We start from the raw sequence: 17974 nt of genomic DNA, 5'->3' as shown, positions 1-17974 counted from the left end.
ACATATTGTTTTTTCGGCTATAATGTTTTTCAGCCATAATGTCTTTCGGTCATAATGCGTTTTATTTCGGTCATATGGTATACTACCTCCCTTACTGTTCTCCGATCTCTTTCATTCCTACAATCACTGCCCTCACTCTAACCTAACCTTCCATTTTCAACAGATCACAAAAAAGCAAAGAAGTAGCAAGATGATGGACCCATATCCCTCATCCACCAACTTGTTCGAGCTGTAATTGCCTGTAATAAGTATTTATGATCTATGAGGAGTAAAGTAACCAATATTTAATATGATTAATACAACAAACATGGCCACCTAACGATATTCGATTAATATATTAATTTCAAATTTTCAGTTTTTGTATTAAACTCTGATAAGATTTCAGAGGTATTTAAGAAGAAAGGATTCATCCGAATAACATTCAGAGAACGCGGTACGAACTGCGCATGGTGAACACTGTTTTCATCCATTTTGTCTCCATTTAATAATTGTGGACTTCGATTCGAACCAAATATTTTACTCTTTTACAGGATAATATTTATTTTTTCCGTACGTTTAAAATTTTGAAATTTATTGTTGTGAGTGGACTACTTAAGTAATATAGACGTACACTGCTCAAATAATATATATAACACAAGTTTATTGATTTGATCAAAATTTTATTAATAATAATAAAACTGTATCGCATAATGACATATGCAATCTGCAGAAATTGGCATAAATTTGCATTGAATTAAGGTTTGCTCGAAATAATATAACAATCATTTTGTTTTATTACAATTAATAGAAGTTATACGGAACTTTTATCATATACATTTTATATTTATATGTTATACGGGTACGAAATTCAGTAATCGACTTGTCATACATATATAGAACAATTTTTTTCTGCATACACAGTATGGGAGATTCGCGTGTACATTTGATACATACGAATAACTAACTTGCAAATATCATCTATGCTATTATATTTTGTATATAAACTTAATTATTCAATTTGACTGATTCGCACTTAGATGTTTGATTTTACCCAAACATTATTTAGAATATTCTTTTAATGAGCAAATAACTAGGAGTGGCTTTGCCTTACTTATATGCCTTGCAATCTTTAAATAGACGTATCACCGCTGAAGCGCGCTGAACAACGTCCATTAATTAATACCGGCTGCGTCTTTCGGTCATCTATCTTTTTACATGCATGCACCAAGTATAGTATATTTTATACGATATTATATTACATTTTATTCTCTCTCTCTCTTTCTCTCTCTCTCTCTCTTTCTGTCGCTCATACACACACATACCCATACACAGGTACATACAATTTATCTCACTCTCTCCTTCCTCTTCTTCATATTCCTGCGTATTTACTATCTCGTCATTTGCGTTTTTCTTTTTTTATATTATAAGTTTGTAACGTGTAAACAATTTATAGTATAATTGGAGAAGAAAACTAATTGAAAACCAAATTTAACATTATATCCGCTCTTGATTAAAATAAACTGAATTAATTCTTTCATCTATGACCCCCACATCTTATACGTCCATACGCACACACATACATGCACATACACACAGGGGGCTGAGATGCGGGGGAGCGGGGGATGGTAAACATACAAACAGTCAGAGAAGGACAGGTAGACCAACGGTCGCTGCTGAGCGATTGTGGTAGTATTAGAGTAAATGCATGAATGGTGTCCCTCGATCAAATATGCATTCATGCATAATACTATACACATATAGTAAACGTGCGTGTAAGTAATTTTACCTCCCTTTACCAAATCTTTGTTTAATGTATAGTATATAATATATTATTCTATAGTATATTATACTATCAAGGATAAGGGATTTTTATCTACATGTTTGTAATTTATCATTAGTTACAGAAAATGCTCTAAATATGTAATATTTTAAATACATTTTAGAATTTGTTACTCCTTTTCGAGGAAATTCTTTGCTTCTCTTGTTCGTTGAAACATGTTTCAGCGGTTTTTATAATTAGCCTCTTTCCTTTCTGTAATTCTTGCTAAGTGTTTTGTAAAACTCACTCGTATAATAATGGCCAATAAATTCCTAGAGAATGATAAACATTCACTGGTTCTCCTAATCGTAATAATTTTCTATTACATTATAATTATAAACACAGAGAGAGAGACGGGAAAATGAATTATTCAGATATGTCGATATTTCGAATGAATTTGTAAGTAGATTTCTTAGGTGCAAAGAGGAAAGGAAGGAAACTATAGTGTGTGTGTGTGTGATATATATATATATATATATATATATATATAGTATGATCATTTTTAAATCTGAATTTCTCAGAAGGTGTATACAATATCGTATTATGAAATTGGCAGTTATTAGTATTATGTAGTAATACGTGTTAATCGCTGTGGTCGTTAAATGTATGTTTTAAATATTGTGCTGACTAAACGAAAATTGTATATATAGATAACTGACGAAATTTTTGAGATATTTTTTGCTTCGGGCACTTTTCTTCATACTGAACCGTTACAAATGAACAAGCGACGTTTATCAGAGTGTTATTGGATCATTCTCTCGTAATTTCCTGTCATTCTCCTGTTACGTTCTCCAAACTACTTTGATTTTTCCTATTAATACTTTGAGATGATTTATCTAAATACGTGCGAACAGTCACATGTCGTGTGCACTACATACGTATGTATTATACTGTATTATATGTATAATATAAACGTATATTAATAGTATATATGTATTTCTGTAATACAGTTTCCTTAACGGATACATTGCTCTGTATAAAACTCCTATGTACAAGATGATCGGCTTTTTCAATTTTATATATAATTGTGTGATTTAATGCCAATATGTCATCGCGCAAGATGGTGCTTTTTATTTAACGATATATACACGTATGTATATCTCATAATACGTAAACAATATTTGTAAACAACTAATAATTATCCTACCAGAGGATAAAGAGATCACTGTAATACTGAATTATATTGATTCAACTAGCCGTGATTGTCGCGAGTAATCGAGAAACATGCACTGAGATAATTTGGACAAAATTAAAACTGGGGAAAGGAAGCATTATAATTATGTTTTTTTTTCTCTTTGTTTTCTTTCTTTTTCAATTTCACGAGAGAGGAATAATTGGCATGTAGACGAGGACTCAAGGCAGTCACAGCTCATAATACGAGTATATATTCAAGGTAAACAATAGAGGAGAGAGACACGTGATTGGGTTAATTGTTCAGGGGAAAAGGGGGCACACACGCATGTACAATTACAGCATACTTTACACAACCCTATTCCCTCTGTCGCGTCGTGTATACATATATATATATATATATATATATATATATAGTATACACGATGTAATAATATAATATACATATATATGTAATGTATGTGCTCTATTACATGCGTTTGTGTAACGAGATTGGTTATGTGTTACCTATATCTAGATTCTACATGTATATAGAATAGTATATCACAACGATAAAACACTACTGTTTTAATCTCTCTCTCTCTCTCTCTCTCTCTCCCTTTCTTTCACACACACGCGCTTACAGAGGTTTCGAGTACAGATAACGAATGTACAACCGTATAAATTTCATATAACGTTTCCGATGGGGCGGACGTGGAAGTTATTTCTCATATTTATATATATATATATATATATATGTATATATATATATATATCTAATGTTATTCATAGTAGTAGTGTACTATGATATATTATCTGTAGAATTTAATATAGATAAAGTGTGTAAATGTATACAGGATATAAATTGAATAAATGGTCAAGCCGGAAATGGCGCTGCATGTAATAAGAAGCTAAAAAGTCCTGAGACTTTTTTCGGCTTGAGCATTACTCACGTTTATCCGCAGTATAGTGTATAATATGTATACTATGCAGTACACGCGCAGCAACCGACCAGTGTTCGGTCCTTCAAACATTATTTGGTTTATATATATGTAGATTATCATAAATAATAGCGTTGAATATGAGCTGATCAGCTGATTGCGAGTGAGAGCTGCAGGCTCACCCCGCTCACCTCACGAGGCTTGACTGTCGAGTGTCGAACTGTCGAGTTGTTGTGCTGCCGCCTGTCGGTGTCGCTGTGTCACTGTGTCAGCAGAGCAGACCTCATCTCATAGACGCGTCAGGTCCGAAGCTTTCGCGATTCTCAGTCAGTCAGTCTATTTGTGCATGGCTCTTATATGATATAATACTCTATTATTAATGTATATAGCTCTGCTTGAAAGATTATGCACGTGCACGGAAGAAAAAGAATGTATTGCGTACGGTGATTGGACGACTTTTAGCCAATAACATCGGAATAATTAGACCGAAGAAAGAGCTCAAGCTACAGATTCTTATTGTACTGCTGTTGTGTGTTTATCTCAATTCCGAATGATAATACATATGAGATTAAAAAAGTGAGCGGCGTTCCTTTCACGAGGCTTCCTTCCATGCACACCGGTGTTCAGCTCGACACTTGAACAGCTTAATTCTTGATGCGCAGCCGCAAGTACAGCCGGTAAATCGACGGTAGAGAAAGAGTCGCAGAATTTCGCGCAAGCCGATACAGACAATACAGTCCCTAATTGAAAAGCTTCGAAGAGAAGGTGTTTTATGGACAGCCTCCATGTAACTTTTCTTTACCCGTACCAACCACTGTACTTGCAATTGTTTAGAGGTTAGACTTTTATAGGAACATTACTTGGTAAATCTCTTTATGAAATTCGGCCGCGTATCTTTGTACACGTTGTTGATCTTATCTCGTCGTGTCGGAGCGTGCACCTTCATGCCGATACATAGTATAGTATAGTTAACGCACTATAATGTGGCTAAATTGACAAGTGTTTTATCAGTTATTATAAGGGGTTCCCCTTTAACGACTAAATATACTATATTGTATTTATATACTATATAATGGCAAGTTCATTGCAATAGTCTTTCGTATTTAGAGCTTCTCCCCTTATCGTCTGTGTTGTGTGTGTGTGTGTGTGTGGGTGTGTGGGTTTTTATGAGTCATAGAATATTTATTTTGCTTCTTCCAACAGCACCAAATCGTCGGCGACCACGTCACTTATGTGCAGGTAAATAATCCAGTACATGAGATTGAAGCAAACGAAGCACACCGGGAATACTATACGTGAGTATTTGTCTATGTCCGATGGTGTGATGCCTGAAAGTCATTGGTATGTGTTTTAAAACTACTCCATCTTTTTTTCCTAGTACATTCGTCATTGAGCCTACCATAAAGTTTGCTAATGTCTTTTCCAGGATGAATGAGATGCTGAGGGGCGGGTGGAGCCTCTTCGTCGGCTCGTCCATTGATAGTGTTCTCCAGTGTACCCCCTTTAGGGTCCTGTACCTTGAAGCGCACCTCCTGGACAACACGGGACCACTTACAAGAGACACGGCAGTTCGCTATGGGGCCCTTATTCGGGGCATCCCGGGGCTTACACGTGCATTTGGACAAACTAGGAGAGTCTCTACTTATGTATATACAAACAACAACACACTCACAGTTTGTTTGGTGGCGTGACCTCCATGGTTAACGCCGGGTACTCCAGGAGGAGGCGGCATCTCCCTAGCTGCTTTCATACTCTCTGCAATCTTCTGAAAACGATTCTTTCTCATTTGAATCCTCTTGGCCATGTAGCCGACCGTGGCGTATTCTGTAAAAGAAACCACACACTCTTTCTCGTGGATCTACTATATAGAATGACCAGTGAACGTACTCTATATAGTAAAGCACTCACCGAGCAACGAGGCAAATACCATGACGAAGCAGGTGCCCAAATAGACATCAATCGACTTGACGTAGGAGATCTTGGGCAGAGCTGCGTTCGTCGACGACATGAGAGTCGTCATGGTGAGCACAGTGGTTACTCCGAGGGCGACCCGAGCGGGGGTTGCATTTCGGTTTAGCCAAAAGCTCACCCACGATATTATGACGATTAGTCCCGAAGGAATGTAGATCTGAATTAGGTAGTAACCCATTGAGCGTACAAACTGGATCTCGCAAGCAAGCCGCGAATAATTGCCTGCGAAAAGAGATCCGAATCCAAGGTAAGCAGGATTATGGCAACTGACGAAGAACCTTGTTGATTTGTCTAACCCCCACTCTTCTTGCTTTCTCTGCTTTAGTGTACAGTACACAGGAAGAGTAGCAGGCGAAGAAGAAGAGAGGGAGCTCCAAAGGACGGACAAATTATCCACACAAGATGATTCGACCTTACCTAATCCTTATGGGGGATTTGGAAAATGCAGTATATGGATCGGCAAGAAAATAAAGATACATTACCGGTGGTTAAACTGACTTCCATGGCGCGTTGTCTGTGCCCGAGTACTTTGAACTGAGGCAAGGAGACCTCGTTGCTGACACCGACGCTGTTCGAGCCTTCGTTCCATTTGTACCGGATGTCCCTCATCGTATATCCGACTGAAAAAAATACAGAGAACCCCCGCGGTTGATACGTACCTCGCGGAACTCAGCAATTCTAGCTTTTCTTTTGCTTTCCTTATTTTCTGTCTTTATTCATCACTCAAGTTCCGAGGGGGTCTCCACTTACCTCGTATCTAGTCACTATCTGCTTTTCAATAATTACTTTCTTTTTTCTCTCTTTTCTTTTTGATTATCTTCTCTCGCGCATATGCTAATTGGTATTCTAATCTTTCGGTAAAGCAGATGGCTCAATTACCACGTAGTCCTAAATGGCATACGTCCACGTATTTTAATAATAGAAACCATTCGTATAATTAACTAATGAAGCTCCTTGCGTATTAATATCGAGCTAAATGATACTGCGAGTACAAGGAAAAATGTAATAGAACAGCGGTTGCTTTTTGAAAAATTCATCAAGTACGATGCATATTCTTGTCATTTGAAATTATAGCGTGAGAAATTTATGCACTTAACACGACCGTGCTGCTCGAATTTTAATATTGTTAGAAAAAGAACGTTAAAGCTTAATTTGATCATTTTTATTGAAAGATTAGCACAGTCTTGATAAGGGGAATAATTCGAAACTTGCGATATTCCAACTCATAAGAACTTTTGTACAAGAATGAACGACGATATTCGAGAGCTGTAGATTTAAGACGTAGGGGGATGCAATGTAAGATTTTTTTATTTTACTTTGACTTTAACCAAGTCCTTGGGCATTCGTGTTAATCGAGCCATTTACCTCGTAGATAGAGGAGACGAAAAAGAGGAAAAGAGCGAGAGAAGAAGCTCCGTAAGAGCTTGGAACCATACTATAATATGTATAGCAGTTTGTACGCATAGCAGAGCGCGCGACAATGCGATTACTATATATATATATATATGCAAATTGTTCGTGTGAAATATTTGTTGCGCTTGAAAACTGTTTGCATGAGTGAGGAGAGTTTTTTTTTGCGATCGATCGTAGATTATTGCACACTGTACATACTACTTCCCCCTTTGACCGATCATTCATCGCTGTGGGTTTTTACACTGGAGAGAGTTTGTCGGTGCGTGCACGTGTAGTACTTGGTTGCGTTTATTTGAAAGATATAAGAATGATGCACTATCGGTGCGGCTGAGATGAAAATTGAATTGAATTGAATTGGTGTGTGTTTCTGTTTGTTCGTTGATGTGATAAATTTGGGCTTGAGTCAAGAGTATAGGGAAAACGATTAAGGGATATCTACCTGTAGAAAGGTGTATGGTTGTCTGTCGTTGCCTGTGCCCGAGCACGCGAAACTGCGGTAGTTCCACCTCGTTTGAGATGCCGACCGATTGTAGGCCGGCGTTCCATTTGTACCGAATATCGCGCATTGTGTATCCAACTGCCGAGAGAACAAGAACACAAATATCTTCGCTCTAACATTCACAGTATAATTAGATACTCGAGCAGTCCGTTAAAGAATCGCTCTTTGGCTCTTTCTACCTCTTTTTCTTGTCGTTCCTTTTCTACTGTTGATTGTGTATATACGTTATTATATATGTGTGCGTGCGTGTGTATGTGTGTTTTTGTCTAGAGGGCTCGACAGACAAAATGGCGAAATAATAATGGACATAAAATCCTGTTTTACTTTGTAATTATGATAGATATCAATTTTTTGTATAAAAACCTTTTGAACAATCTTTTGATATGCACCGAGAGAAAGGTCTTATACGGGAAATTCATATCTCCTCTAGCTAGGAAGAAAAAAAGAATTTTACGTCCATGGTCAGAGTCGTTTTATCCGTCGGACTCTATAATATATTTTACTACTAACGACAAAGAGGAAGAGGAAGAGAAAAAGCAAGTTTTTCTTGTTCCTTAACGGTGATACGAGCTTTTACAACATATATTACAACAAAAGAGAAGAAGGAGCATCACAGCACAGGCAGCACCGATTTAAGCAAACAAATTTTGAAGCTTTAGTCGAGAGAGAATAAAAGAATTTTGTGCTTGCGTGACGTGACTGCTGCAAATTGCAAATTTAGCAAATAAAACAATGCTAGAATTACGCTCGCGGTTATACAGGGATATCTACTATGTACGTGAGATTCGTATAAAGAACCTGTGCTTTTTCATGTCATGCAGCATGCTACGCTCTTGTAGTATATTATATTAGTTTTTTAAAATTTCATGGTGGAGAAAATGAAGCTTGCATAAAGTTGGCATTTTTCACTAAACTTATAAAAAATTAAATCATTATTAAAATATAATCGTGCTTAGTAATTATTGTAAGAGAAATTGTAATAAGTTAATTAGTAGTACTGCTGGTAGTAACGATAGATGCACAATGCGTTTTAATTCGGTAGTGGATCATTCGATTTGCATTTACAAGCCCGTTACGTCCCCGAAGTCTCGATAAACGAGTGTCGCAAGCTGCGTCGGGTCTGTCGGAGGCCTTTTTCCCCTGCTCGGGCCTATTAGTGGCAATTGGCAATATTACATACATACACAATATGGTATCAAGTGATAGCTGGCTAGCTGGTGTTGGTGGTGGTGGTGATGGTGATGGTGATGGTGGTGGTAGGCGACAACTGTCGTCATGAAGAAAAACGAGACAAATAAATGTACGCAATAAGTTTGCTCGAAAGAAAGGAAAATAACACTTGTCTGTGATTGAGTCGGTGAAATAACAAGCATTTGAAGATTTTGCAAGTATACGCAGTGTGACACACAGCTTGGTATCAGTGGAGACTCCTTCGGAGGATGCTCATAATATTTTTCTCTAGTTTTGCAGTTCCTCGAGTTTCATTGCAAACACAGCATCGTTGACAATATTTTATTATGGTACATAGATAGAAAGAGAAAGAGAAAGAGAAAGAGAGAGAGAGAGAGAGAGAGAGAGAGAGAGAGAGAGAGAGAGAAAGGACATTTCATAATACTCGAAGATAGTGAAAGGCGAGCTGGTGAGAATAACCCTTAATTAAGTTTGTGAGAAAGTGTGAGTGAAGGTATATAATATAAGAGTACATGATAGCTGTCAAGTGGCTGAACTAAATAGACCAAGAGAGAGAGGACAGTGTGCTACGTTGACAAGAGAGACAGAATGAAGAAATATTATTAGATATATATATAGAGATCTCGATCGAGTTCTTTCTTTTATAGGTTTATAATAGCTCTCACACAATCATCTTATTGTCAAGCTCGATGCGTGTTAAGTCTGTGCTTTATTGTATATATCGTATTATTATTATAATAATAAATATGTTTCGGTATACTTACAGCTTTCTATCTCAATGTTACAAAGCTGGCGATCCATGGGAAAGTATTGCAAGTTCATGGGACAAGACGCTGTTATGGTTAAGCTGGAAGGAGACAACGCTAGTGTAATGAGATATAAAGCTTTACGATCCAGCAAAGCTCCAAACTTACCGTATGCTGCGCGTTATGTTGCCAGAATGGTGGATCCGAATGAACTCGTTGCTGGTGGTAGCAATGTGAAAATAGGATTGCTTCTCGTTGACGAAGAAAGTATCTGGTACCCAGATATTCTTAATGAACTCGGAGCCTACGCTAAGCGTCTCGACTTCTCGACGTTTTTTAAAAGCCAACCGTGGATCCGTCCAAAATTGTCGGAAATAAAAATCCAACGTAAAGTCCTACATCATTGTGGAAACGGATCATCTTATTATTTAGAATATATTTCTTTCATGTAAGAGATCGTGTGTGCTCTTGGATTTGCGTAGACAAGGACGAATGAGTGTGATACACGAGGAGGAGTGAGAGAGAGATATAGAGAGATAGATAGATGGATAGATGATATAGATAGATGTATAGGACGGGGGAGGTTGTTAAACGTCGTGCGTCGCGTAGATCTTATCAGAGAATAAGAGTAATACTCGACGCGCGACGTTCGCGAATAGGCAAAGCTTTCGACGAAATGCGGTAATTTGTCTATTCGGTTCTCAATAGATATTTTGTAAAGGAGTGACTGTGTTATACATACTAGATGAGATGAGTAATACGGACATGGCGAAATTTGTAAAGTTGTCAGTTTTAAGAGTGCAAAGATTACATATATGCTATATCGTACTGTATATCTCTACGTGCAGCATGCTAGCAGCGTTTTCGTTAAAAAAAAAGTGCATGCACGTGCGTATACGCGCACGTACAATCGAGCAAATGTGTACAACATCTACGATATATATATATAGTATATATAATAGTATTATTGTATTCTCGTTTTATCAAGACACATTGTGTTGCAGTAGATATACTCGTTGATCTGGTAGGCGTTTAGTCGTAAGTTCGCCTGGAGGAGCTTGTTTGTATTACTCTCAGTTTTTGATAAGCCGGCTGATCGACCGATTGACGCGATTCTCGGCGCCTGTCAAGCCACTTTTAGGCCGTTGAAATTCTCTTTTGCCTTCGCACGACTTTCTTTTATAATGCTGCATTTCCCATTACACTCCTTTCAGCTATTTCTTCTCGCTTTCTTTCGTTCTCTTGCGCTGCTTGCTTATCTCTCTTCTCTCGCCGAAAACACATTTACATTTTCTAGTATGCCTCATGATACTGTTACGTGGAGAGGAAATTATTGTCAGTGAAGCGATATGAAAGCTTTTGGCAGGCGTAATGGCAAATATTTACAGTACCGCACGATCAGAATCTGACAATACGACCCACCAGAAGTAGCTATATGTATGTATATAATCAATATTTTTGCGCGATTGACGACAACAATGACAATAACAATAGCAATAACTGTAACAATAACGATAAAGATAACGATAGCAACAGCAAATAACGATAGCAGCAATAGCGCCAGCAGCAGCAAAAAAAAAAAGAAATAAAAGTGAGGTACGTGGAAGGAAAGGGAGAATTTGGTATAGGTGGGATATGCTAGCGTGTAGGTAAAATATCGCGAGTCACGTTCCAGGTGACAGTGTCGTCGATTTGATTTGGTTTCCGCACAGGGCTCAACACCTGGGGTTCTCGGTGCAAACTCTCCAATTCGTATTAGGACCCAGCCTTAAAATTGTTCGTGCAATCCATCACATGTATAGGATCGAACAATTTTAGACTGTCAGTGTGAGAGACAGAGAGAGCACACTCTCGATGGATGTTTTTAAACACCTATGTACATCGTCACTATATATAGATATATATAAACTGGATATAAATAATACTCATAAACGAATATTGTGAAAACTTTATTGTGCGCGCAGGAGTATACGTGTTTCTGAGTGTGTATGGGTGTGTTGGTTTTAGCGCTGGCGTACAATATAATAATGTATAACAATATGTATAAGTTAACGCTGCTGACAATCACTTACATTATGTATAATAACTTTGAAGAGTAAATTTGTTCTTAAGCGTTTTGTTACGTATACAGAGATACGGATACAGCCTGCGTCGCTCGACAAGATCAATATCGCGTATTATCTCTCTCTCTTACTGGCACAAATTACCACAAACGATTATGTCGAACGTCGAGCGGCCATGCAACATGAACATCTCAAATCGAATGAAACGGGTCAATCATAGTATAGTATAATGACAAATGAGTGAACGAGATATATCTTGCGAAGACTGCGGAACGTAGCAAGGTTCCCTTGTAACAGTTCAGCCAACCAAACAGCATTGACGAGCTATAAAAACGTAGGTTAGTAGGCCATCCATGTGTGCGTGTGTCTTTTTAAAATGATGTGAATATGCAAGAGATTGATAGATAGATAGTCAGATAGAGGGAGGAAATTGGCTGGAAGAAGAAGAAGAGAGGTCTGTCTCGTTGCTGTAACTTTAATAACCTAACAATAGCGTCGGGAACGTTGCTGAAACGTTCCAGGAATCTGTCTGACTCGTTGGAACGTTTCAGGAACGTTTTGGACACTTGTTGTGCGTGCACTGGCTCGGCACACGTGAAAAAATTAGTTTTCGTCGGTTATGCGTCGAGTCCCATCGATGATCGACCGACGATTCGACGGGAAGAGTCTGGTGAGAGAAAGTGGGAAAAGGAAGATACGACATACAATATAGAATGACGATTGTAGATGTGCTCTTGTATGAGTTAATGCAACTGTACCATCAACACCTCTGATACGGAACTGATGCTGAGGACAAACATGGTGACGCCAACCTCCACCGGCGGACCTGCAATCAATAAAACCATGTCCGGCCTTGGTTGCTCTGATTTCCTTCCAGTATTAGCCGAGATAATAACACTTAATGTTAAAATGCTAGGTGACATTACGCATAAACTTCTGCCTTTGGCCCGCATGAAAAACAATGGTTCTTAATTATTATAAGTCTCTTGTAAGAAAGACGCGTATAAAGTAGAAAGGGGTATGTCTGTCGGACGTTGCTTGGTGCTCTCTCGTTAATGATGAAGAAAGGTATACGAATGCTTGTATGAGAGCCATAGGCAGACGGCTCGCGTATCCAAGATATTCTACATATATGTACACTATGTATCTTGCTCCCTGCACGGAACCAAATCAATAAAACTCATCGGGCGCCAGCGTCCTTGCCAGGCTAGAAAAATCCATTGTACACATGTATGCTACATTCGATTATTAACAATTTTATTATGACAATTTATGTAGATTTTAGGCTTGCGCAGAGCTAAAAAAAATGCGATTAATTTGTAGGGCCGCGCGCATGAAATACCTATTTACCTGATTCGACCGAATAAGGCTTTGGTTCTTCTTCGTTCTTATGTACAGACCGATGTCGTTGCTTTCTGTATCTACATTTGTGTCCTCTCTTTTCCAATCTTTTAACTCGTGCAAAATCTTTATTTTCAATTCTATAAACAATTCACGTGGAAAAATGTGTATTTTCAGGAGCAATGATATTGATTGCTGTGGTCGATGTGGTCTTGTCGATGATGACGACCATCAAGCCCAATATTTTGTCAACTGTTTCGGCCTGTAATTATAGCAGCTAGCCATGTTATATACATACATCTGCCACCATGATGTACAATCGACTCTCTTGATTGCTATGGCATTTTCATTTTTCGCTAGTGCTGATCCTCGTTCCGTTCGTCCTATTGTTACACTTAATGATTGTATACTTGGTAATAGTATCTGATTAGTCTGCAGCAAAGCGCTCGCGTTAATCGACTCTCTCAAGTCTTATCTTTCTTCATTTTTCTTGTCTGTTTTTTGTATATTGCTTCATCTGCAATGTCTACTTAAATATATATATATATATATATGTATATACATACACATATACATATATATATAGATATGTTCTGTACTGTTTCTTTGATAAAGCGCCAGCACCGCAGCTGTGAATGAATGGAATAAAAAAAAAAGAGAACTGCGAATTCTCTTCATTGTTATACAATTGTGCTGTTTTCGCTTGGAGTTTGTTGCGCTCACTGATTACGAGAGATCAAAGTTATTTGTCGAAATGTTGAAGCGTGCGCGTGTGTCTCGTTTGTGAAGGCTTGTCAGTTTTATAATAGTATAGTGTATCAAGAATGTATGCGTGTATACGTGTGTTTGTTTGTGTGGTACGTGATAGGAGAACGGCGTGCGCGCGCTCGTGTGTGTTTGTATTTCAGGGTGTTGTTTTTTGCTTTGTATGTAGGCGCGCGCATGCGCAATTGTTTGTTATGTTTGTGTACAGACGAGCACTAAATATGGTTGCTTGGGTGGGGTAAAAACGATGGGAACGATTACTGAATTTCTGCAAAATGATTAAAACCTAAATGTACCATTTTCACTTCGGATAGCGAGCTGATACTCAAGACGTACATGGTGACGCCCACCTCGACAGGAGGACCTGAAATCGAAGGTTAGCAAGACTTGAGTTGGCCGTTCGTCGATGCGCGGCCAAGAAGATTCGCGTTATGATTGCTATATTTCATCTCTTTTTTATCTCTTGTCTTTGTTCTCTTTTCTTTATGCTATTTTCTGTCGAGAGTATTAATGATTGAGAGCTCAGTTATATTCGCTTTAACAAAATATATATATATATATATATATATAGAATATACAATACAAGTATTATACATAGTATATACCGATGCTTATGCCTCGTAACCCTGAATGAATATCGATCAAATTGAATATAATTCCTCTCGATTAAAAATTCAGCACTTTTTTCAAAATATTCATTTCTCGAGAAATTTAAAGGATAGAGCTCCCGACGCTTTGTAAGTACGCAGGTGGTATTCGAGAGCGGAAGACTGTTAACGTTGCTGATCATTGCGAGTGAGAGAAGGAACGAGCTTCGACTCGGATAGATATTTTGCGACGCTTTAAAAATTGCTCCATTGCGTGTGATTGAATGAGAGCAGTGGTGGAAAATCGGAAGCAACGAAATATCGATGGGGTGTGACTGTGACTGACTGTGACGGTACGGACACTGTGCTTCAGAGATGCCGTTAACAGTAACCCCTAGCAACCCCAGGCCCCAGGGGCGTACCAAAACATCGATCCGAGTTTTATCGAAACCACTCTCTCTCTCTCCCTCTCTCTCTCTCTCTCTCTCTCTCTCTCCTCCCATCTTCTGCCTTAAATTATATTCCACCACTGATTTCACACACGCAAATTAATATATTAGCAACGTTAACAGCGCGCGCGTTTCTAGTAGTACGAACAAAGGGCTTTTCTGCCACGACTGTAACTACTGGCGTTGGACCACCGAACCGTTACATACGTTTCTCTTTTCTATCCGCTCATCGTCCATCCAAAAAACGGTCAAGAATCGTCCAAGTAAGTATGATACACTACTGTATATATGCAAACGTTGAAAAGTAATGAAAACAAGAGAGAGAGAAAGAGAATTAAATTAGAAAGTGTATAGAGGCCAGAGAGGAAAAAACCATATATATATATATATATATATATATATATATGTATGAGAAAGGAGAGAAATCTTACTCACCTCCGTAGTTCGGCCTTACTCTTTTATCGTAGCTAACGGAAAAGGAATCCAGGATCGCTGAAATGTTCACGTCACCGAGCATACTGCCCCCGCTAGCACTGCGAGGAGACAAAAGACTATTATAATTTACGAGGTTAAACATTTGTGATCGTGGATACGTGCGCGGTCAGCGATGCTGCTTATTCGCGTGTGTGTATACGCGGGACCAGTGACGTCATAGGGTGCTTCGTACTGGTGCCTTAGAGTGGTCGTGACGTCACGACTCAACGTCACCACTGTCATCGCTCACCGGTCACGTCCACTTCGTGCTATGCTATATTTTATAGATATATATACGTATGTTCACACAAACACAAACACGCGGGGTTATATGACCCAGATACGATCCAGCAACGATTTAAAATCGCCAAACTTTCGTTTGATCCTCCCACGAGCTCTCCGCCGCACTATACATTCACGAACGTCGTGCTGCAATCTCTTAATCCCCCCTCCCCCCTCCGAGCATCTAATTGAATCCACAAAAAAAAGGAAGGAAAAAAAAAATACAAAGAGACAGGCGCAGTTGCAGTTGCAGGTGCAGCCTTGACGCGAGGAATCGATGAGGCCAGAGCTCGCACGGTCACTTCAACTGCAACCTCAGGCCGTATAGCTTTTGAAAAACAATAGAATGCAGTACACACTTCTTATGATATTTTCTCCTCTCTCCACTCTTTCTTATACGAAGCGGAGCAATCGATAGAAAGTTTTTCAAGTGAGCTTCTTACTGCAGGAAAGACTTGCTATATATATATATATATATATATATATATATATAAAGCACGAAAATATCTAGGTCTCCGTGAGAGTGTTTTGGAGATCTGCCACATCGCAGGGAAGAGTACCCTTGAGGGAAAGAGAGCCGAGGGTACTTTGGTAGGATCATCGATAGTGCAGTGAGTGGAATGGCACTCGAGACGGAAAAACAGCTGGTGAGAGCGTAAATATTGATAATGTTGAAAGCACGGTTAGGTAGACAACCGTGGAGTAGCATGGTGTGGGAGAGGGAGAGGGGCGGAGGGGGGGGGGGTGTAGCAAAAACAAGACTTACGCGGCTTGTGCGAAGGAACTCGGGTGGAAATCGGGCAGCAGACCGGCGAGGGCGAGCACCAGCAGCAAGAAGAGGGTCCAGCTGGCGGGCCTGGGCCCTGCGGGGCCCTCCGGACCGTTCGTCGACGGGGCCCTCGCGAGAACCGGGTCTCCATGGTTTGGCACTCTGGGACGATGACGGTTGTCGTGTCTGTGGTAATCGTACTGGTACTGGCGGTTGTGATCGTGACTGTCGCTCTCGTCGTGCTCGTGACTCGGTCGATGACTATGGCACAACTTCATGTTTCGTCGGAGGTCTCGGTTCCTGACGGCGCGCCGGTCCGGTCCGCCAAACGGATCTTCTGAGGCGTTGCTACCTGGCGCGTTGACCCAGCTCCTCTCCTCCCTGCCACCACCTCCCCCTCCCCCTCCACCCCCACCTCGTCCTCCTCCTCCGGCCCCTGCCCCTGCCCCCCTCCCCCTCCTCACTGCCACTCGCACCTTCTTTCTCTACTCTAGCACTGAGCGGCCTCGGTACCGCCGCCACCTTCGACGATTCTTCGACCCCCTCGCGAACGTGCCTGCGATATACCACCAGCGCACATATACGCATACAACCCCCACCCCCCCCCCCCCACAAACACAAACTCGCACACACCGCTCCGAAGCCTCTTCGACCACTCTCGGATCGTCGCCGTGTGTACCAGAGAGATACTCTCCTCTCTCTTAGAGGACCGGATGAGCTATGGGAAGCGAGTGAATTGGAAGCTTTCGAGGGAGCGAGGATGGTCGTTGGAAGCCACCGGTATCCTGCCGCTGGCTCCACCACTTTCCAGAGAATCCTCCTCCTTTCACGATGGACATCTCATCTCGAGACGATCGCAGCCGCGCTACACCGCTTCGCGCTCGGGAGTGGCGGCTGTCGCGGCTAGCCCGGCCGTTTTCTCGCGCAAGCGCCTCGCTTTTCTTTCTCTATATACATCTTCGTATATATATGTATGTGTAGTGTGTATAGGTGGTCTATATAGCGCACCCGCCCTGTCCTGCCCTGCCCTGCCCTGTCCTGTCCTCTTCTGTCCTGCCCTGCCTGCCATGTCCTGTCCAAGGAATATCTCTATATATGTGTGTGTATATATATATATATATATATATATATATACGTACATGGTTCAATCGAGGCCTCCAAGTGTCTCATTCGACTGATTCGTTGCGGTACAACGCTGCGGCTGAACTTATTAGGGGAGCAATTTTATCGTGCAAACCTATATATATATATATACCTGCCATGTCCTGCCTTACTGAAACAATTTATATATATATATATATATATAGACGAATCGAGGCCCAAACGTGTCTCATTCGACTGATTCGTTGCGGTATAACTGCGGCTATAAACTTATTAGGGGAAGAATTTTATCGTGCAGTGACGTCGGAAGTGCTGGGTCGATGACGTAGGGTGAACGTGACGGAGCGCACACAATCGACTCCCTTCTGCAGTTCAGGGCGATGACGTAAAATTCAATGGCTATAAATGATGTGGTGTGCAGCTTGATCGCAAATCGAGCGTTTCACGACTGGATCGTCAAGAGGGCCCAGGGCG

At 40.2% G+C, this 17974-nt stretch overlaps 1 protein-coding gene across 3 annotated transcripts; it reads right to left on the bottom strand.

Moving 5' to 3' along the window:
* Positions 1–618: 618 nt before the first annotated feature.
* On the bottom strand, positions 619–16768 carry Rdl (Resistant to dieldrin). Of its 3 annotated transcripts, none has more exons than XM_066734211.1 (10): positions 16397–16768; positions 15310–15407; positions 14135–14202; positions 9838–10064; positions 9688–9770; positions 6303–6440; positions 5758–6042; positions 5522–5673; positions 5249–5381; positions 619–5177 (listed from the first exon to the last, which is right to left on the bottom strand). In XM_066734211.1, exons 1-10 carry the CDS (start codon positions 16675–16677, stop codon positions 5032–5034), a joined length of 1611 nt encoding a protein of 536 aa, XP_066590308.1. In that variant the 5' UTR covers positions 16678–16768; the 3' UTR covers positions 619–5031. The 3 variants fall into 3 exon arrangements, with proteins under 3 accessions (XP_066590308.1, XP_066590310.1, XP_066590311.1); XM_066734213.1 differs by having other exon boundaries at positions 5249–5378; XM_066734214.1 differs by lacking the exon at positions 14135–14202 and adding an exon at positions 12491–12558 and having other exon boundaries at positions 5249–5378.
* Between the last annotated feature and the right edge of the window lie 1206 nt (positions 16769–17974).

Source organism: Prorops nasuta, unplaced genomic scaffold, assembly GCF_024137725.1.
Source record: "Prorops nasuta isolate Cenicafe-Biocafe unplaced genomic scaffold, Cenicafe_Pnas_1.2 PNAS00011, whole genome shotgun sequence".
In the NCBI taxonomy this organism is placed as follows: Eukaryota; Metazoa; Arthropoda; class Insecta; order Hymenoptera; family Bethylidae; genus Prorops; species Prorops nasuta.
Note: the sequence above shows the minus strand (reverse complement) of the source record. Positions and strands in the feature narration are given on the sequence as shown.